The 21,984-nt window shown below is 44.7% G+C and overlaps 1 protein-coding gene across 1 annotated transcript in view; it reads left to right on the top strand.

The window, feature by feature from the left end:
- The window catches only part of LLGL2 (LLGL scribble cell polarity complex component 2), a 52,028-nt gene that overhangs the window by 20,914 nt on the left and 9,130 nt on the right, over positions 1–21,984 (top strand). The window contains exons 3-17 of the mRNA XM_050920609.1: positions 1,809–1,906; positions 3,284–3,365; positions 4,885–5,000; positions 5,728–5,886; positions 7,348–7,510; positions 7,712–7,844; positions 8,839–8,893; positions 9,154–9,308; positions 13,158–13,375; positions 14,071–14,138; positions 15,201–15,354; positions 15,489–15,593; positions 16,808–17,100; positions 17,370–17,523; positions 21,660–21,810. Coding sequence (XP_050776566.1) covers positions 1,809–1,906; positions 3,284–3,365; positions 4,885–5,000; positions 5,728–5,886; positions 7,348–7,510; positions 7,712–7,844; positions 8,839–8,893; positions 9,154–9,308; positions 13,158–13,375; positions 14,071–14,138; positions 15,201–15,354; positions 15,489–15,593; positions 16,808–17,100; positions 17,370–17,523; positions 21,660–21,810 — 2,104 coding nt within the window. The remainder of the gene's footprint in view (positions 1–1,808; positions 1,907–3,283; positions 3,366–4,884; positions 5,001–5,727; positions 5,887–7,347; positions 7,511–7,711; positions 7,845–8,838; positions 8,894–9,153; positions 9,309–13,157; positions 13,376–14,070; positions 14,139–15,200; positions 15,355–15,488; positions 15,594–16,807; positions 17,101–17,369; positions 17,524–21,659; positions 21,811–21,984) is intronic.

The raw sequence follows: 21,984 nt of genomic DNA, 5'->3' as shown, positions 1-21,984 counted from the left end.
CCCCCCACCCCACATTCCTAACAGACATAGCTATGCTGGCACAATTTCTAAACGTGGAACTAAGTAAAGGGGCACTCCATTTGTTTTCTGACTTGTCCTGTGATCTGTTTAGAAATGACTTCCCCTCTGGAAGCGCACAACCTACAACTCTCTTCAGATCTAATTGTAGTTACTATCTTAAGACCACATAATAATAATGGGTTTGGGCCCACTGTACACTGGCACTTCTGAAGACTAGAATCTGAGCTGTTTCCAAATCGCAGTAGTGCCGTAGTTGTTGACTGCACTCTTAAGACACTGTTTACTCTTAAACACTTTACATAGGTGTTTGTATCCAGTAAACTTCTTACGTACCTAGGTAGGTAGTACATGTCCACTCCAAATTGTGTTTTGGTCTAAGTATGTATTATATAGCAGTCACTAAAACCAAGCAAGCTGCTTTTTGTGCTCTTATCTGCTAGAGTCATGAACATCTCTCTATAATCAATAATAGAGCTTCTCTGAGCTAGTTTGATATGGCTTGATAGGCCTCTAGATACTATGAATAAAACCCAGTGTCCCCTGCTATGTTTGGGAATTGGATACCAGATTCACCAGTTTTCCCAGCTGCCCTGTGGGATGTTGCCTTCTTGGCTGGTACGTTGAGTCCATTCTGGGCACTTGCATAAGGCTGCTTGCAGGAATAGATATACAAGCTATACATAAGAGCATAGGTGGTGAGATATATGAGCCTGTGGTGCCCATTCTCCACCAATATTCAGAAATGTGGGTCTGGCTCCAACAATGTTTGGGCTTATATTTTCAGAGGCATCCTGTCCATAGGATGGACCAGGGCAACTACCCTGGGCCCCACACTTTGAGGGGCCCCGCACTTCAGGGGGATGTGGGGTCCAGGGCAGCCTAGGGGGATAGCAGGGGCCTGCGCTGGCAGCAGCAAGTGACCTGGCCCTGCTCTGCCCCTGGCCCTGCTCTGCCCTGCCTCTTCCCGGTCCTGCTGAGTCCTCTCCCCTCCCCCATTCCAACTCTTCCCCCAGTCCCTCGCCCCGCCTCTTTCTGGTTTCTGCCCCGAATGACACGAGGAGCTGGCCAGGCTGGGTTGTTCATTGCTGCTAGCACCAGGCCGCCCACTATCCCCCAGGCCGCCCTGGGCCCCACGTCCCCCTGAAGCGCAGGGTCCCGGTCAGTTACCCCAGTCTTTCCGAGGGACGGGACAGCTTTGCTTAGACCCGTTCTGGGCACCACCAAAAATTATACAAATCTGGCACCCGTGCATAAGAGGATGTTATACAGGCTGACTTATTGGAAGTCTAACTCGACTAAAACTCAAGCAGTAATTATCAGTCAGTGTCAGGAATGAACTCTGAAGATGTCCAGAGCTTGAATCATGATTTAACAAAGTAGACTTGCATAAAGTGGAGTTGATAAGAGGATTGTCTGGGTGCATTGTAGTGAGTCTTGTAGGTTGTGCTCAGGTGAATTTCTAAGATTATAACTCTTACAAAACATCAGGAGTCCAACTGGTTCCTTGTTGTGGAATATTCCTTTGCCATTTATTTCTATGGTAGTGAAAGTTGCAGTATTTCAGTGTTTATGCATCTGTACTGAATAACAAGCAGATCTTGGTAAGTAGATTTGAGGTTTATTGACAGAGTTGAACTGAGACAACCAAACTTCTTCTGTTGGAGCATCTTTTGACTTAAAACGTTATCCTTGAACATGCTATGTTTGAAATAACTAAACCATATTTAATTTCTGGCTTCTGCCCATGAAACTACATGTCCTTGAGGTGTGTTTTTTGTTTTCTCCAGACTGTAGAACATGGATTTCCCCACCAGCCCAGTGCATTGGGATATAGCCCCTTTCTCCGTCTTATGGCTATCGGGACCAGATCAGGAGCCATCAAACTGTATCCTTTTTACATGTGTGATTCACAACTGGCAGTGTCAGGTTGGATTCTTAGATTGTCTGGAGCTTTATCCGACAAACAACGGAAAGAACTTCACCCAGGAACCTTCTGTTTGAGCTCCTGCACTACTTTTAGAGAGATGGTTGATTACTCTTGCTTAATTTTGCACCTTATTTCTAGTCTGTAGTCTTCGAAAATAAGCAAAGTACATGGAACACGCCTAATGAATCTTGTCTTCCTTTATCTAGTTTTATATGTAGTTGTGTTCATATAAGGCATTTAACAATTGTATGTATTATATGGAAGCAGTAAAAGGGGGTGAAGTGATCCGATTCCTTTTAGAGAGACAAGATGGGTGAGGTAATATATTTTATTGGACCAACTTCTATTGGCAAGAGAGACAAGCTTTTGAGCTTATACAGAGCTTGTCTTCAGATCAGACCTGAAGACAAGCTTGGTGTAAGTTCAAAATTTGTCTCTCACCAACAGAAATTGGCCCAATAAAAAATGTTACCTCGCCCACCTTGCCTCTCTGATATCCTGGGACCAACATGGCTACAATAACACCATGTACAACAAATTCCTTTTACCAAGTAAGATCATATGTGGAGGATCAGAATAGATGAGCATAACGATGCTTTCTGGCCTTAAAAGCTAATTGTCCCTTATTTTAAACGCCAAGGCTATCTTAATACTATAAAGTGGCGGAGGGAGATTATTTTTTATTCAATACCATCTCAAAGGTTGAAGTTTAAGCCATGAAGACATTATGCTTCCTGGATTAGTCTTCATCCAGGACCCTAAAGTCCCCCAATAGTGGACCAGAAGTAAAACATTTGAAGGCAGTTGTTTGTCCAGTCCCAGGATACAGTATATTGTGTGTACACAAAGGCATTGAGAGGTGGTTCCCATGACACAAGGCCATCTCAGTTTGGGATGAAAGAGGCATGTCACTCCAACCCAGAAAGGAAAAGTTAGAGCTGTCTGGGCTTGCTTAATCATTTTCAGCACTGTTTGTGTTCAGAGAGACTGAGCTCTGCAGGAAGGCGTTAGCCATCTGTCTCCTGGTTACAGATTGATTAAGCAGGGATTGAAATGTGTGGGGAAACCACTAACAACCTTTGGAGAAAGCAGGGTCCAGCCACCTTTTCTGCATCTCCCCCAAACTACCAAGAAAAAACTTCTGTACATGCTTTCCATTGTTGTGTGCACACTAAACCCAAACTAGGCATGTATGGATTCAAAGGAATCTATAACCACTGACTCCATTTGGTTTCTAACTAAGTCTCATCTCATCTCATTTGCTAGCAACTACTCCTCAAGTGATTGTAGCTGTAGGTGATCTTTAATACTGTTGATCCTCAACAAACATTTCAGATATGGAGCTCCTGGGGTGGAGTTTATGGGTTTACATGAAGAGAACAATACCGTCATGCAGATACACTTTATTCCCGGCCAGGTGAGTGAAATTTGTGTGTGTGTGTGTGTGTACACTCACCTCCAGGCCCTGAGGTCTAGAATCCTTTTGGGCTGTGTAATGTCTGTGTTCTAGAAATGCTGGGTCTGTGACAGGCCTCCCCAGTGTTGTTCATTGTGCTGTAAATAGCACCCATTGTCGTGAAGATATTAGTCACAAAAATAGAGAGAGCAGCACCTTTTTAATTGAGCTCAGAAAGCACCTGGTGATAGTGGCAACAGGATTAGGATAGTTGCTGTTGCAAGAGGCTGTCTGCAAGGGCTTCCTTTTGTATTGCAACCTGTATTCCTGTAGTGGGATCATACCCATTTTCCTCTGTGCTGTGCAGTGCTCACCAGATGAAACAGCAGCTGTGGTTCAGCAGGTTTCATCATTCTTTGGCTAACCTAACCACTTCTAAGCTTCCTTCCTTTGCTCTTGCGTAGTGTGGCTTCACCTAAAAATGGGACAATTAAATTCCCCAGATACCTGTTGGCTTTCTAATTGCCCTCCTCCTCTCCCAGCCACCCCTCAACCTGACTAACTAGCAGACCAGCCTCTTTACTGTCTGATTCACCCGTTTGGGGAGAGCAGTGTTGTATTATGAGAGGGTGTGAATTCTCTAGATAGTAAACCACTCAAAACTTAATGGTATAAACTGAAACTCCCATGGGGAGTATTACATGGTTGTACTAGGTGTGGCTTCAGCAGGCAAAATGCTTCACTTGAATGTACAACTGGCAGGGTTGGGCTCATAAAAGGAGTCTGTGGCACCACCTTTGAGAAGGAAGTTGGACGCAGAGAATGTAAGATGAGTGGTGAAGTGGAATACACCAGCAACTCCCAAAGCTGGGGTGTGGAGGGGTGTGTGCCCACTTTAGCAAACCATGAAGGATGTAAGTACTGTGTGCTAGCTACAACATAGCTCTCTGAAATAGGTAGCAGAGTGTGGGACTTCCCAACTGATGAAAGTGCAGCTAATATTGCATCCTTCAAGGATCAAGCCCTCCTCCCTTCCTGCTGGTGTATAGGATACAGAGGCAGGCAATAAATGCTTTTAAGGGTATGGCTACATTTGGAATTTCAAAGTGCTGCCCCAGCAGCGCTGCGAAGTGTGAGTGTAGTCAGAGCGGCAGCGCTGGGAGAGAGCTCTCCCAGCGCTGCATGTAAACCACATCTCTTACGGGTGTAGCGCTGCTGCCCTGATTACACTGACACTTTACAGCGCTGTATCTTGTAGCGCTCAGGGGGGTGTTTTTTCACACCCCAGTTGCAGCGCTGTAAAGTGTGAGTGTAGCCAAGGCCTAAGCCTGCAGGCCATTCGTGTAGTCCCTAAATCCTTTACTGCCTGAGTCAGCAGAATTCTGCTGAATACAACTGTATAAGCCTGCCACTCTGAGTGACTAGGTCCTGAATCTGGCGTTAACTGAGATAATCGCTGAACAGCAGTGGTTTATTGCTTGACTTAGTGTACTGCTTTTAAATAGGTTGCTTTCTTTATGATCATGTCTCTTGATTTTAGTGCCAGCTGGTAACACTGCTGGATGATAACAGCTTGCATCTCTGGAGCCTGAAGCAGCGTAGTGGGGCATCTGAGCTGCAGGAGGAGCAACGCTTCACACTACGAGGGCCTCCTGGGTAATGTGCCCTAATATTGCTCTCTCTTCTCCCTGTGCTGCCCACACAGGATCTTATAAAATGCACTCTGACATGGCTTAGTACACAGTGCCCTGACTTAGGGCCCAATCTACTTTCTACTGAAGTCAATAGGGGTGTTTCCATTCATGTCAACAGGATTTGAATGAAGCCTCATCTGAACACAAAGGGGTACCAATTTAAAGATCTACTTTTAAAATACATTTAGTTAAATCTGTGCAACTCTGTGTGTACTCTCAAATCAATTTAAACCTGACATATCTGTTGAGCTTACCACTGTAACTAGTCTTACATCAATAAGTGTGTCCATGGATTTAACTAAATCATTTAAACCACAGTTTAAAATATCCCAGTATTTCTAGTTTAATTTTTTTGGACAACTTATTTCTTTCTGCTTCTTCGGGTAGTTAGTCACTATTGGGGGGGAAACTTATCTATAACACACACAGCTCTCTCTCAATGCATTTCTGGATTATTTTTAGGTTTATTTTAAAGCTGGTGTTCTGCTTCCAAAAAAACCAAGATCCTGGCTCAAAGCTCCATTTGTCCAGCTAAATGCCTACTGAATCTTTTACAGATTGCCTATGGGTAAAGCAGGGGGTCAGCTTTCATTTGAGGCTCAGTGCAGCTGTTTAAATGATACCATAGCTGCTTCTCTCTAGAACTGATCTTTCACAGGCAGTTAACTGGTTTCTTTTTGCATCCACAGATCTCCTCCAAGTGCCACCCAGATAACTGTTGTCCTTCCACATTCATCACGGGAAGTTCTGTACCTTGGCACTGAGAGTGGCAATGTCTTTGTGGTAGAGCTCCCATCCTTCAGACTGTTAGAGGATAGGACCATCACCTCTGAGGCAGTGCTGCAGCGGTGAGCAAATGGGCATATTGACCAATGGGATTAATTATGTATAAGCATGACAGTCAGAAGGGGAAGGTTGAGAGTGTTGCACTTAACCATTTTTTATTCCAGCTTGTACAGTGGAGCCTGGCTTATATTAACTGTTACAGACTGCACATGTTGGATGGTGTTGGAGAGAGACATCCTTACTCTGGGCCTTATTTTATCTGCATTATACAGATGGTATTTTCTGGTCAGGAATAACCCAAGACATTCATAGCAGAGGTGCTGTAGAACATTGCAGAACTATGTAGGGGAAGCATTTAGTAGGTCTGCAAATGCTGTGCCTGTCTCATGATTAAGGCTACGATTTTGTCATGGATATTTTTAGTAAAAATCATGGACCGGTCATGGGCAATAAACAAAAATTCACAGAAGTCATGGACAGGTCATGGCTTCTGTGAATGACTTCTGAGAATTTTTGTTTATTGCCCATGACCTGTCCATGACTTTTACTAAAAACATCCCTAACAAAATGGGCAGGCAGGAGGGTCCAGTACCCTGTCCCGCTGCATCCAGTGGCTGGGGGCTGTGGCTTCCACTCCTGTTGAGGGGTTTGGAGCTGGGCATGGGGCATGCCCTGCCTTTGGCAGGGGCTGGGAGCGGGGAGGGAGGATCCTCCACTGCCCTGTGGGGCTGGGGAGCTCCAGGGTCCCCCAGTTGCTGCTGCAGTGCTCCAATGTCATGGAAGTCTCTGGAAGTCATGGATTCTGTGACTTCTGCAACTTCAGTGACGTAACTGTAGCCTTACTCATGATTACGTATCCTGGTCTTGCAAACAAATATTAAATTATTTGAAGGCTTAACAAGGCATTTAATTTTTTGTATGGGCGATAGGAAAGAGGTAGCAACAGGTAACATTTTCAAAAGTGCCCACGGTTCCTGTGGCACTTTGGATGCTTTTGAAAATTTTGCCCTGATTCCTTATGTACCTGTAACCTTTTTTGAGGTGGGAGTCTCACCAAAAAACAAATTTTTGGAATGTGTTGCTTACAGTGCTGGCGGTAAGCACAAACAGTTGGCTAGAGGCTTGTGTTAGCTTCATCCCATTGCCTATGGCTCTCCTCTCCACTCCTTCCATGCCCCTTTCAGTGGGACTGGAGAGGGAGGCAGCTCACATCCTTTCTACACCCCGCTTTGTGGGCTACCTGCTGTAGATTTCATCATAGGCATCTGATTTCCCCTTCTGATAGTGGGACTGGACAAGGAGGTCCTCTCATTTAGAGACTCCACAGTAGCTTCCTTGCTTAATGCCCTGCAAATTGTAAGGATGTTGGCTGAGTTTTGAAGATACCTTTCTTGTTCTCACCTTTCTAAGAGTTTCACCTTCCCTGTCATTCCCAACATGTTTCTTTCCCATACTTACACTGTCAGTGTGGTTGTCACTTAATCAGGTGCACGTAAATTAATTTTTTTCCGCATTTTGCCCAGGGTGCCAGAAGACTATCGTAACAGGCGGTCGTTTGAATTGGTGGAAGCCTTACGGGAGCATCCCAGGAATCCTGGCCACATTCTGATTGGATACAGCAGGGGCCTCATTGTCCTCTGGGACCTGCATAACAAAAGAGTGTCGCACCACTTCCTGGGCAGTCAGGTATTAATGATGGCTGAAATCATTGGGCATGGGGAAGTTGAGTCCCCCTCTCTCCGGGGTTCTCTGAAGAAATATAGACCCAGGAGGTGCAGGGAGAGCCAACTGAATTATTTCCCTCCTATGAATGTATGTTCTGGTTCTGGAAGGGTTAATGATTCTCAGGATATCAGTCATTCTCTCTCTCTCTCTCTTCCTCCCTAGCAACTGGAGAACCTCTTTTGGCAGAAGGATGGCCATCAAATCATTAGCTGCCATTATGATGGAAGTTATGCCCAGTGGCCAGTATCCAATGATAACAGGCAGCTTGAGCCCCTGGAAAGCAAAGTGCCTTATGGTCAGTATATGTGTGATAGAAACGAACTGCTTCTGTGCTGAGGCTTAAATTGTTTTTGTTGAACTGTTCTTAAATTCAAACTCACTTCAAGCCCCTGTGGGATCTCAGAATCAGGCTCTCCCCCGGTGTGTAGTCATGGCAGCGCAATGCAGAGCTGTTGCCCCAGTGGGCCTTAAACATCTTAACTCAAAGGGGTCTCTTAAATCCAGTTTGCTTTGGCTTTGAACTCTGCTGAAGCAAGGATGCCTAACTTGATGTCTGTGCTGAGCATAGAGGAGCTGGAGGTTTAAAAAAAAAAAAAAAGATATCTGGGTACAGAAGCATAGCTCACATCAGGAAAGGAGCCTAGGGATTCAGTTTTATTCCTTGTTCTGAGCCAGGTGTCCAGCTCTTCTTTAGCAAGAGCCAAGTGACTCCTCTATATGAGCTAAGTGGATTTCTTTTCCTGTCTGTTGCTCGAGTGCTAAAGAAGAAGTGATGCCTCTTGTTGGCTGAAACTCCCCAAAAGAGGCTGACTTCTTCCTTTTGCCATGTGTAGGCCTCCATATTGGCCTGACCTGGCCTTTAGAGCTTACTATCAGCCCTGCATTAACCAGAAGGGAGTGCTGGAAATTGAGACACTTCTGGGGTACAGCTGCTTGTAGTGTAGTGCTCCTAGCTCTTGCCAGCCAGGTACACCACATGACGCTTCTGTCAGTGATACAAGTCCGCTACCCTTTGGCCTTAGCCTTCTTCACACTGAATAATACTACTAGAAATGGCATCTCCTAGAGAAAGCAGTGCTTCTCTGAGTTCAGCACAGTGCGGTGCCACTGCCCCACAGACTTTCCAGTTCATGTGGCCATACCATGTATTTGGCACTTGTCAGTATAAAGCAGAATAATTTAAAAGGGCCTTCAAGTTCCACTCTGCTTCCCCTTGCGAGAAATATGAACTCCACCTAATGTAAGATGCGTCTTTCAATTGTGGTAACTTTGCAAATCTGTCATCTTAGGTCCTTTCCCGTGCAAGGCCATTTCCAAGATTTATTGGCAGACGACGAAGAATGGGTAGGTTCTTGGTTATTCATCTCCCTCCCTCCCACCTACTGTTCACAAGAGATGCTTAAAATAATAGGGTTGTGTGGGGGAGCACAAGCTTTCTTGTAATCCATTGCTGACTACACTTGTCTCACACATATAGCCCCTTTTGAGTAATACTGTAGGGAGCCTTTGTCAAACTTTGGGGCCTTAGACTTTCTCAGTTAATAAGTTTCCAGTGAAATAGATGGACTCTAAAGAGAGCACAAACGTGTGTCTTTGTTTTTAAGGCCACCTTACATTATATTCCAAGGAGGGATGCCCCGGGCTAGCTATGGTGACCGGCACAGTATCTCTGTCGTCCATGGCAGCCAGCAGATTGCCTTTGACTTTACATCTCGGGTGATAGACTTCTTTGTCATCTGTAATGCAGATCCTGCTGCAGGTATGTGTTGAGAAGGTGCCCCTTCTCTTCTGAAGAGTAAGGGGCAATCTTGGAGTTGCTCTGTGGGTGGAGATTCTGGGTATGACAAGTAGCAGCTTAGATGCAAAGCACTGTTTTGCTTGTGTTGAGTTTGTTTTGTATCATTGTAAATGTCTTAAGAGGCCATTCATAAGTGAAGTGTGAAATACTGACAGCAGTGATGAATCAGCTACAAACTTCATAAGCACCCACTAAAATCACTTGTTATATTGTTGTTCATGCTCTTATCAGCTCATGGAAACAGAGCAAGGTTGGACTTGGGGCATGATTAAGAGACGAGATCCAGTTCTGAATATTGTAATTAAGAGACAGCTCATCAAAGGGAACTGTAATTGGTTTTTTTAATCTCAGACTGGGAGTGAGCGCCTTTCTTAATTACTGTCTGGGTTTATGACGTGAGGCTCCATGTAGGATATGAACAAAGGGTAAGATTACAACTAAGGGTCAGTAAACAAAGCATTTTATTAATTCTCTGCTGGCCAACACAAATGTTTACATATTTTATACAGCTTAGAAATGACTCAGTCGTATTTGTTCCACCATCTCCCAGCCAGCATGTCCCACAGCTTCTCCTGTTCCTGCTAGCAAGTGGAGCCTTTGCTGCCGAAGTTTGCAGTACCTGGAATCACTTCCCCTCTTTATTTTTCAAATCTGAATGTGTCAGTGATCCCACCCCAACCTGACTCTTTCCCCAAAACCTTTCTGCTTCTCCTGCCCATTTCACTATTGCTACTGATCTCACCTTCAGAACAGATGTCAACTTAGTTATTTAAGTTACAGAAATATACAGTAAAAAAGGACGGCTGAGTGAACTGCAAGACTCTAAGTTCCTCGAGGTTTTGTGAGCAACTCTCCCCTGTCATGTGCTACTTAGCTTTGCTAGGTTTCTCAGTTCATGGTGGTCTGTAATACAGAGAAGACTTCCGTTTTTAATAGATGGACGTCTTGGAGAAGCAGACATCTAGTCTGGAAACTTGAACACTGTAGCTGTTTCCATGTTTTCCTATGAATGGCTTTAAAGGATTATTTAAGATGGACTTTAATTGCGTCTTTGTGATGTATGATGAAAGCAAGAAAGATGTTTGTCATTATAACCTTGTTGACACTAGACTGCCCATTGTAGATAAGGCTACATTGTCTTCCAGGATAGACAAGACCTGAATTTCTTATTTTAAAAGACAACCTTTCAGTCCTCCTTTATACATCATATAGAAGGACATGAGCCTATTTTTTTTTTTAACCTTGCTGGTGTCTGCTCTGAGATGCTGACAAGAGAATATATTTAAAGTTGGAATAAGCAGAGTTTTACTGTCACACTTGACACTTCTAAACACAATTCCTGGATGTCAATTAAAAGCCTTTAGCCTGAAATGACTACAAGCTACCAAGCTTGTACTGCCCAAGAATTGAGCCAGCCAGTTTGCATATGTTTCTAATGTGTGCAGCCAGGAGCTGTTAGAGGAAGCTGTAGCTGCAGCACTTCAGACCAGGAAGTTATTTAAAATTAAATGTCAAGGCTGTGGTCAGCAAGCTTCCTGGTGACTGAGTGCCTAATACTAGTGGATCTGCCCAGGTCACCTCACACACCCCTTAGGGTGTTCTTCATGATGGCAGTAGAGAGGGGTGGTTATATCCCAAAGCCACTTAAATTAATGAGTATAAAGCTTGTGTATAGCAGCGTGATTCTAGAAGGCAGCTCTTCCCCTTCCCCCCCCCCATCTTCAGACTGAGAATACTTTTAAAAAACATAGGCATGCAAATTGGCTGTTCCTGTTTGTTTTCAGCTGTTGGTGGGTGGATGTATGGGAGACGCATGTGTAACACTCTATTGCCTGTACCGTTAGACTGTGCATGTACAGTGTCCTGCCCATACTGTTAATGCTGTACCAAGGTGCAGTGCTCACTATATTTATATAGTGCTTATAGGTGCATGGTGCTCTATGGATGTGCAAGAGACTGGGTCGCTGCCCTGCAGAGTTTATCTGAATTAGGCACAGTGAAGGACAGCAGACTGAGGAGCAAAATAACAAAACGCTTCGCTCTCTTAGCTATATCGTATTTCTCCTGCCCCTCCCCCCGCTTTATATATGGAGAAACTGAGTCACAGAAGTGACTAGGCTAAGGTTGTTCAGCAGGCCAGAGCCAGAAGTACAACCCAGATTACCTGACTCCCAGCCCAATGTGAGGTAGAGAAATAATTCACTTGAAGCAAATATTAATATACTGAGTATCTTGTAGGGTTTGTTTAGTAGATTTTGAGTCTTATACTTCAGGTGGTCAGACAAGTAAGCAGGAGGTGAATTTAAGGGTGGAAAACTAACCCAAATAGAGTTGCGAGCAGAGAGATGGCCAAGGAGAGCTGTGTAGGGTATGATAAGTGGGCATGGTTATCATGCGTTGATGTGAATGCAGCTATGTTCACTTCATTAGATTTCACATGAAATAAAGTGTACTTATGTAGGTTTTTATATGATGCTTTTTAAAGAGCTGAAAAACCTGCATTAATAAATTTAGATTATGAGTAGAGCCCAACTTTGGTTTCTCATTGGTTGTAACATGGCCACCTTGTAGCATATGTAAAAGCATGAATATAAGGGTGCGGTGAAGGAGGAGGAGCCCAGAGGGCCCATGACCATGTGACAGAGTGCTGTCTGGGCCCTACTTACATGAGTAGCATTGTGACCCTATGCAACCAGCTAGCCCCCTGTGCTGATGAAGGGCTGTCCAGGCCAAAGTTGAGTAAGTGGTATTGTGGTCCTGGTGTGCAGGATCGCATTGCTACTCACATTTGGGGCAGCTAGTAATCTGAGCCCCTCCTTAGCAAAATTCTGGTTGTGCCTCTGAGTGTTAGTCATATACAGTAATACAGAATGCTGTAAGTCTCAGCTCTGTGGTTGCATTAATGGCTTTTTGTATGTAATTGATAATTGTAGTGCTGTTACAAGTATAGAAATGCTCTCTTCAAGCAGTGCAGATGGCACAGCACACCAGAGGCAGGAAAGCTTCAGATGTCTGCGAGCTGAGATGTAAACATTTGTCAATTACAAGTAGCAGAGCATTTCCCAGAATCTGCTGCATTACTGCTTTTAAGCAGCTTAGCCTTGAGGGACTGAGGTATTAACATAGCACTGAAACAGTCCTTGCCGGGGTGAGTACATACCTATCCATCCCAGGCATTATTAGCTAACTGTAGATCAAAGGCCTCTTTGGCTACATCTACACTGCAATAAAAAATCCACGCCACTGAGCCTCAGAGCCTGGGTCAGTTAACTTGGGCTCACAGGCTGTGGGGCTAAAGATAGCAGTGTAAATGTTCAGGCTGGGGATGGAGCATAGAGTCTGAGACCCTGCAAGGTGGGAGGGTCTCAGAGCCAGGGCCCTAATGTCTACACTGAAATTTTAGCCCTTCAGCCGGAGCCCCATGGGCCCGAGTCAGCAGACAGGTTTTTAATTGCAGTCCAGACGTACCCAAATGGCATTGTTGACCAAATCTGACTCCTGCTGTGGCAAGCCCTCTGCAGGACTTTCTATTAATGCTGCTAAGGTTTGTCAAACTTGATGAGAGCTGTTTCGAGTTTCTGGCTAAATATGCAGGTTAGCCCAAAAAGAGTTGAGTATTTATTTATTGCTGATCACAATCATGTTTGTGGGGCAAGCTTCATGGGAATATATTTTCATGCCTATTCTATAGAAAACTTATTTCTACTTTTAGAGCATATGTAGCCAATTTTGTGATTAAAACACTAGGTGCACTATCAAAAGCCAATGAATAAGCCATCTGAATAGTTTCAATGAATTTTCTTTGCACAGAGTTTGATGACCCCTCTGCTATGGTGGTGCTAGCCGAAGAAGAGCTGGTGGTAATAGACCTGAAGAGTGCAGGCTGGCCAGCAGTCCATCCTCCGTACCTGGCATCTCTCCACTGCTCAGCCATCACCTGTTCACACCACGTCTCCAATATCCCACTGAAACTGTGGGAGAGGGTGATCAGCGCTGGGAGCAAGCAGAACTCTCATTACTCAGATATGGTACGGCAGTTGTAAGCATTCACCCATTCACATGCACATAACATTATAACATACTCAGTAGGTATCTTTTCTGCCCGGCTGGCTGCAGAGTGCCGAGTGGCGCACTGTTGTGGTTAGTGGTAGTACTGAGAAGTCCTGCTCCCAAAACACCACTGACTTAGTGAAGACAACTATTTGGAATTCAGAATACACCTCTACTCCAATATAACGTGACCCGATATAACATGAATTCGGCTATAATGCAGTAAAGCAGCTCTCTGGGGGATGGGGGGCTGCACACTCCAGTGGATCAAAGCAAATGCAGTAATATTTTTTGGCTCCCAAGGACAGCGTTATATCGGGGTAGAGGTGTACTTAGTTCTCTGGCGTTCATCAGTTCTTAGTAAAAGTGAGCTCCAGCTCAGATTGTTTCCAGCAGTCAATGCTAGCAAACAAAGCTGCTTCTAAACCAGAAGCTCTTAGCCACAGCAGCTTCTTAAAGAGGAAACTTGAATATAACAACTCCTGACCAAGAAAGTACAGCTGATGAGATCAGAATGAGTACATCTAATCTTAATTCTAACAGAGTACACACAGAGATGCACTTTCCTTGTAGCTCATGCTTTCCTGTTCTCCTCCCCCTCTATGGCATGCTCTGTTGCGCTCTCATTTCACAGAAAGTCATGGTGTGGTCTTCAAGAGTGTTTTCTTTTTAGCCATGGCCGATCGATGGTGGCACTAACCTGGCTCCAGATCCTCCCCAGAGGGACCTGCTTCTTACAGGGTAGGTGCTTTAACTGATTAAAAATCAAGGATTCCTGCCCAGTATTTACCCATTCTTGAACTGCATGTGTTCCTGTCATAAGGGTGTCACATGAATAGACTTGACTCCTGAGTTCTTTTCTGCAGAGAGAAGGTCATCACTTTTTGAAGCTGGACTGCTGACATTTAAAGCTAGTGACCTATAACATGATGTCAGAACAGTTAAGCCATAACTTGTGTGACAGGAAATCATCCTGTCTTTGATCATCCTGAAAAATCTATTGACTCTTCCCAAGATTGACTAATTCCGTTGTTGAAATTTAGACTAACAGTCAAGACAAGTGATGCTAGTTCAGAGGGAACAATATATCTGCAGGGCTGTCTCTCACCCTCACCAGTATAAATCAAGAATAACTCCACTGGAGTTACAGCAGTTTTACCTAATTGATGCAAATGAGCACAATCAGACCTGTAAAGTCTAGACATTTCAGTTTCTGGTGTTACACTAGGTGCTAGAATGAAAATGTCCCTGTCCATGTTGTACAAGAAGTCTGCCCCTCTACTGCTTTTCATCTGGAATTTCATAGCACTTTTCAGACATCCCTGCCAGGCAGTTTTATAGGATTTTCAGTGCCAGGATTCTTGACGGAACTAGTTCTTCCTAGAGGTGCAGGGGTGCAGCAGGAGAGATCAAAGTTGCATCAGCAGAGCAGTCATCCATGGCTCAGAATGTTGTAGTTGCTGTGGGCTAGAAGTAGCAGGGTGAAGGTGAGTTGAAGGTACTATTCCTTTCCTGTGTCTGGCTCTATCAGTGTTCTTAAATTCTCTATTTTACAACATCAGCTTCATAAAACCCAGTAGGAGTGCAGACTAAAATTCTCCCTAGGATTCAGGGATGTGTAAAAGGATTACTTTCACACTTAGCATGTATGTCTCAGGTTGTGCCTTCTGTCCTGTCCTTAAAAGCTGGTCTCTTAGAATGGGGGATTCTGCTTTTTCTTTCTGCCTCTTTCCCTCCCGCTCTCTCCCCATGCTGTGACTGCTGCTAGTGACTGTGTGCATGTTTCTGACTCTTCTCCGTCAGGCACGAAGATGGCACTGTGCGGTTTTGGGATGCTTCAGGTGTTTGCTTGCGCCTTCTTTATAAGCTGAGCACTGTTAGGGTCTTCCTCACAGATGCAGATCCCAATGACAACATGAACCCGCTGGGTGAGGACGAATGGCCTCCGCTGCGTAAGGTGAGATGGCAATCACTCAGGTAAACTCTTGAAGCTGGAGAGTTTGGTTCCTACTGTTGTTGCCTGTCCACTTTGCAGCTGCACTGCTGAGGCCAGCTTGTGTTGATGTGACCTCTTTACATTCCATCCACCAGGTTGGTTCCTTTGACCCTTACAGTGATGACCCCAGGCTCGGGATCCAGAAGATTTACCTGTGTAAATACAGCGGCTACCTGACCGTAGCTGGTACAGCAGGGCAGGTACTGAAACCGTAAAACTGATTTTTTTGGTAGTCTGCTTTTAAGAGTGCTTCTTGATTAGCATAGGAAGTACAACACAAATTAGAAATGGAGTACAAATTGATTCCCTTGTGTGGGTGAGTTTTCTTCACTCTGGAAACAGGGCCATTCTGTGGAAGGGTCCCCCTACCTATCAGCTCCTAGTCTATACTGTATTCTCCCCCTTCTGTCTGATTTGGCCAGTCAGCCCTGAGGTAGTTGCCAGCTGCCTGGGTTTTTATGCTTCAGCTTTTTAAAACTTTTCCCCTGATTTTCTCTGCCTGTTGTCTGTACACCTCCACTATTTGCATTTTGTGCAGACATGCTGCCTGCTAGCTAGCCCATTGGATCCTGGTGTTGCTTGCCTAATCAGTAAGTGGCACCGCCTTGCAACATTCATATAATGGAGAAGCTTGGAGACAATTTAAAGTGGCTTCAGAGTAGCAGCCGTGTTAGTCTGTTTCCTCAAAAAGAACAGGAGTACTTGTGGCACCTTAGAGTGGCTGGATCAGTTCGCAATCCTGCTGACAGGAGGAGGTATTGCTTTGCTGCTGATTGCTATCTAAGCACATGCCGCAAGGAGCCTCTGGGGAGGCAACTGGTGATATCTAGTGCAACTGCAGCAGGGAGCAGACGGTTCTTTGCCCTCCCTGTTCTCAGAGCTTGTTGCTATAACCCTTTTCTGTGACTGACACACATGATTCGTATGTACTTCAGCCAAAAAAGGTGAAACTACCTCTGCTGTCTCCCTTGTTTCTGTTCCTTGCAAGAGCCTATGTTATTGCTTTGATAGAAGACCCCAATGTGTCTGTCAGCCAGTGCTACAATCCTCCTTCCGTGAAGACAAAACATGTCTCCTCTCATGTAAACTGACCATGAGCGTCTGTGCTTTGCTTTGTCCCCCAAGCCCTCTCTCTTTAGGGAGCACAGAATGAGTTAGGATGGTCTGACCAAATTTGGTAGCTAGAACTTCATGCTGCCAACATAATTAATCAAATGAAGAAATTAAAAAATGGGAGGCAAAAGTTCTCACGGAAACTTTGTCCATTGGGTATCCATTTGTCATAGGAGTCAGATGGGGAGGCATGTGGTCATGCTGGAAACAAGTAGGCATGCTGAAGCCATAGAGAGATCAGGCGGAGTCTGAAAGCTCTGAGGATTGCACAAGGCCTCTGAGCTTATTCCTGTTTCCTTAGATACTGGTGATGGAACTGAATGATGAAGAGTCGGAGCATGTTGTGGACCATGCTGAAGCAGACTTACTACAGGACCAAGAAGGCTATAAGTGGAAAGGTCACGAGAGGCTAAAGGCCCGAGATGAGCCGGTCCGATTTGAACCTGGCTTCCAACCATTTGTCCTGGTTCAATGTCAACCACCTGCTGTGGTCACATCACTGGCTCTTCACTCTGAATGGAAGCTCGTGGCCTTTGGCACCAGCCATGGCTTTGGTCTCTTTGATCACCAGCAGAAACGACTGGTCTTTGTCAAGTAAGTCTCTTCCTTTCCGGCATGATATGGGTACTTCCCTAGGTATGGGAGCTGGCTGGCTAGCACTTCCAGGTAGACCTAGTAAGAGTTGTTATTTCTTGGTTTATGGAGAGCAATGGGTATAGCAAAAAGTGTTCTCCTGCTGTGGTGAGTGTCTCTCCTGTGCTTGTTAGTAAGAGTTCACGTGCCTAGCTACCAGTTGCTCCCATAGTGACTGCCAGCTGTTCAGAAAAGCAACTGAGTGCACCTGCCAACTTTTTTTTTCTTAGATGTACGTTGCATCCCAGTGACCAACTGGCCTTGGAAGGCCCTTTGTCTCGGGTGAAGTCCTTGAAGAAATCCCTCCGGCAGTCGTTCAGGCGGATCCGGAGAAGCAGGGTGTCTAGCAGGAAGCGGCGAGCTGGTGGTGGGATCACTGGGGAGGTGAGTCAGTCTGTCTCGAAGGGCTTGTCTATGTGGTGGGTAAGCTCACAGTAGCTGGTGCACACTAGCTATTCTGCACTAACTGTAGACACTCTTGCTGCACATTGAAGTGCCTTTGTGTGTGTTCACTTAATATACTTTGGAGTCGTATTAAGCTAAACTGCCTCAGGGCACCCTTCGTGCACAGTAAGTGTGTGCACTTGTGGGGAGTCAGTGTGCAGTAAGCTAGAGTGTGAATTTAAAGCACACTAACTTCCCTGTGTAGACAAGCCCTAAGCTTGAGCCCTGTAAGTCCTGCCTGGACCACACAGTGGGTGGAACAGGATAATGCGGATGTTCTTAATCTTCAGTCTTAGACCTGCTCTATACTACAGAGTTAAGTCAATGTAAGACTGCTTATTCTGACATAACTCTGTAAGCGACTACACTAAAATGTATCTCCCACCAATGTAACTCCCCCACTGTACCAACTTAACTCCACCTCAATGAGAAACGTAGTGCTTAAGTCAATGTAGTTTGTTCAACAGTGTCGGTGTAGACACTGCGTTGCTTACATTGACTGTTGCTGCCTTTCAGATACCATCTCACAATGTCCCACGTTGGCACTTAAATTGGTGCGCTCGTTCCTGGTGAGGACATGCACTATGATCAGAAGGAGCATAGTGTGGATGTGTAAAACCAATTCAATTACTGCGGTGGCTGTACATCAACGTAACTTAAGTCAATTTAATTTTGTAGTGTAGACTTGGCCTTACTGTACCAATTGCATAATGGCCTGCATTCAGGGCATGCCTACAGAATTAAGTTGACTTAACTTAGGTCAGCATATAGCTGCCACAGTAACTGTGCATTCTACACTTTGCTCCTTGTGTTGGCAGTGTGCATCCTCACCAGGAGGGCTTGTATCAATTGTACTGTCAGTGCAGGGCATTGTGGGATAGCTGTTGAAAGCTGGTAAGTCTATGTAATCAATGCAGTGTCTGTACTGATACTGAGTCACCCTAATTACATCGGCATTGACTCTATACCTCTCATGAAGGTGAAGATAAGTTGGCATAGCAGGGCAGTTACATCGGCAGAAGCGAAATTTTAGTGTAAACCCTCACATAGTTAGGTCAATGTAAGCTAACTCTCTGTAGCGTACCAGGCCTCATCTTGTCACTCCTAACACTGGTAACTATTCACTCTTAGGGGTATTCTGTGCCAAAAAATTAAAAATTCTGCATACAATATTTTCAAATTCTGCATATTTTATTTGTCAAAATAACACAATATAATCATACCAGTTTCGGTTATTCTTGCTCATTTATTTCAAAATACTCATCAGAAAGTAAACGGTAACAATACAGATCTTTCTCTGGCAAAACCTGCTATCCGGAGTTGAACCTGTGGGGTGAAATAAAAATGCAGAAATTCATCAAGGACCAAAGTTGGGTATTTTCCTTCACTTGCTTGCCACTGCCTTTCTGCTCCCCTACACTATAAAGAGGTTCCAGGGGAGACTGAGAGAGGTTTTGTACCCAAAGTTAAATTCCCCTCTAGAGAGGAAGACTCTCTATAAAGGTAACTACTTGATGTCTTTGAGAAACAAGGTAACTGACGTAATAACCTTTTATTGGACCAGTTTCTGTTGGTGAGAGGGACAAGCTTTCAAGTTCCACAGAGGAGTTCTTTGGGTCTGGGAAAGATCATCAGTGTCACAGCTAACACAGGATGGAACAGATTGTTAAGCATAAGGAGTTAACGTTGCAAGAAACCATTCAAAATGAAGTGTACAATTAATACTTCTGCAGTCCTAGGACAAAGGAGAGTTAGTGGGTTACAGATTGTTGTAATGAGATAGAAAGCCAGTGTCGCTACTGAGTCCATGATTTTTGGTGTCCAGCAGAGTTATGAATTTAAACTCCCAGGCTTGTCTTTTAAGGTGTTGTGCAGGTTTCCTTTGACAAATTGGACTGAGAAGTCAGATACAGAGCGTTCCCCCCCCAGGTGATATGTTGATTGTTGTCTTTTATCTTTTTTCTCTGACTTCATTCGAGAGCATAGTGATTATCTTGTTTCACTCACATAGTTGTTGGGGCATTTGATTCACCAGATAAGGTGCACCACATGTAATAGGCATGTGTAGGCGCCGTGGATCTTGTGTTGTGGGGTATTGATCATTATAGCAGTGAAGATAAGACTGCAGGTTTTGCACCTCTTAGGGCAGTGTCTGGTACTGGTTTGAGTTGGTGTATCCTGGTCTGTGGGGAGCTTGCTTCTGATGAGTGAGTTGTCTGAAGGCCAGAAAAGGCGATTTGGGAAAGATTTTTAAAGATGTGGTCCCCATCAAGTATGAGTTGCAATTATTTGATACCCCATATGGGTTCCAGTATGGGGTGGTATGTGATAACTAGGAAGGTGCGGTCAGTGGCTTTTTGTTTGTTTTTTGTGTGTGTTTTGTGAATTGGAGCAAGTGCTCTCAGGGAATTAGTGTACCCTGTTCCATGGTGCGGTCTACTTCTCTGGTGGAGAAGTTTTTGGTGAAGATGATTTTAAGTGTATTAACATGTGTGTCCTGGATTTTCTCCTCAGAGCATATTCTGTGGTATCTGAGTGCCTGCTGTAGATAACTTATTTCTTGGCATATCTGGATTGGCTGCTGGATCTTTGAGAGGGTTCTGTTGTTGAAGCTGATTGTGGTGTTCAGGAAGTTGATGCTGGTGCAGGCTCATTGTAGAGTGGGTGGGTGGGTGGTGGTAGTTCAAGTTGTGGTGGAAATCAGGGAGTTTAGGTCATCTGTCCAGCAGATGAAAATGTAATTGATGTATCTCAGGAATGTCATTGGTTTTGTGGCGCATAGTCCAGAAATTCTTCCTCAAAATGGCCTATGAATAGGTTGGCATATTGGGGAAACATCTTAGTACCCATGGCTGTTTCCATGGTTTGGACAAATTGTTGTTGAATATAAAGTTGTTATGGGTGAGGATGAAATGGATGAATTTGGCAATGTGTTTGGGCTGGATATCTGAGTGTTGTCCGTTTTCTTGTAGATATTTGAGGCAGACAGTGATGCCGTCATCATGAGGGTTGTTGGTGTATAGGGAAGTGAGATCCATTGGCCAATATGGTGATCTGAGAGAGTTTGTTGGTTTTATGGTGTTTGTGGAGGAAGTAGGTTATGTCCTGGAGGAAGCTGGCCCTTTGTGTGGTGAGTGGTTTGAGGATGGTTTCTAAGAGTCCTGATATTTCTTGAGTAAGAGCACTGTGGCCAGATAGGTTGGGTCTGCCTGGGTTCCCTTGTTTGTGTTTCTTGGGAGGCATGTAGAAGATTCCTGGTATGTGTTCATGGAGGATGAGATGGTAGAGTTTCTCTTGGAGTTGTCTGTGGAAGGATTTGATGAAATCCTTAAATTCCTATGTGAATTGTGATATGGGATTGTCCTTGAGTTCTTTATGGGAAGTGGTGTCAGGGTTGTCAGTTGGCCTTGTTTATGTAGTTGTCATAGTTGAGAACTATGATGCCACCCCCTTTGTCTGCTGGCTTGGTCAGTATTTGGTGGTTGGATTTCAGGGGCTGTATAGCTGTCTTTTTTCCACAGAGGTTGGCCCAATAAAAAAACTTCACCAATGGAAGTTGATCTAATGAGATATTACCTCCCCCAGCTTGTTTCTTTCATATCCTGGGACCAATACGGCTACAACAACACAAGCAAAAATGGTAGATGTCTTTGAGTCCAGTGCTCCCTCAGTTCAGCCTATTGCACTAGCAAAAGCTACAAAAGTGGCCAGTGTTGGAGAAATACAGTTTTCTTGCAATATGCAGGAGGAAGTTAAGGAAATGAAAATCAAATTCTCATCTTTCTGTAGGATTCAGACAAACTGAATAGCCCTGTTCCTATTCAGGTAAACTGAATAGCCTCTGCACATGCATTCTTATGGGATGCACAGACCTGGGCTGGAACATCCTGCTAGTGTGAATAGGCAGAGTCCCCTTTGAAGAACCTGGGTTACAAGGAAGTAACCTTAATTTAGCAGCGTCTGTTAATCCCTACTTGCTGCTTCTCCAAGGCTAGAAGAGATTGTTGAGGAGGAGGAAAGAGAAATGTTATGTTTAAGAAAACTTGCCTCTCTTCCCCTCTGTTCTTCATGTGAAGGTGCAAGAGGCGAATTCCAAGTTTGACCAAGATGCATTACAGGAGATGGAACTGGCTCCAATCCAGAGGAAGATCGAAGCGCGGTCCGCAGAAGATTCCTTCACTGGCTTTGTGCGCACCTTGTACTTCGCAGACACCTTTTTGAGAGACAGTGAGTAGAATGAGCTCTCCCCCAGCCACACTCTGCACTAAGTGAAAAGAAAGCCCAGTGCCTTCCTTGTACTCCCTGCAGCACTGAAACTATTCAGTCTAAAGCCAAAGTAAATGAGTGAGAGCAGAGCTGTTCTGTATGATCACTACCAGCTGCTGATTGACCCATGACTAA

The sequence above is a fragment of the Gopherus flavomarginatus genome, chromosome 12 (assembly GCF_025201925.1).
Source record: "Gopherus flavomarginatus isolate rGopFla2 chromosome 12, rGopFla2.mat.asm, whole genome shotgun sequence".
In the NCBI taxonomy this organism is placed as follows: Eukaryota; Metazoa; Chordata; order Testudines; family Testudinidae; genus Gopherus; species Gopherus flavomarginatus.
This window is presented reverse-complemented; position numbering and strand designations above follow the sequence as displayed.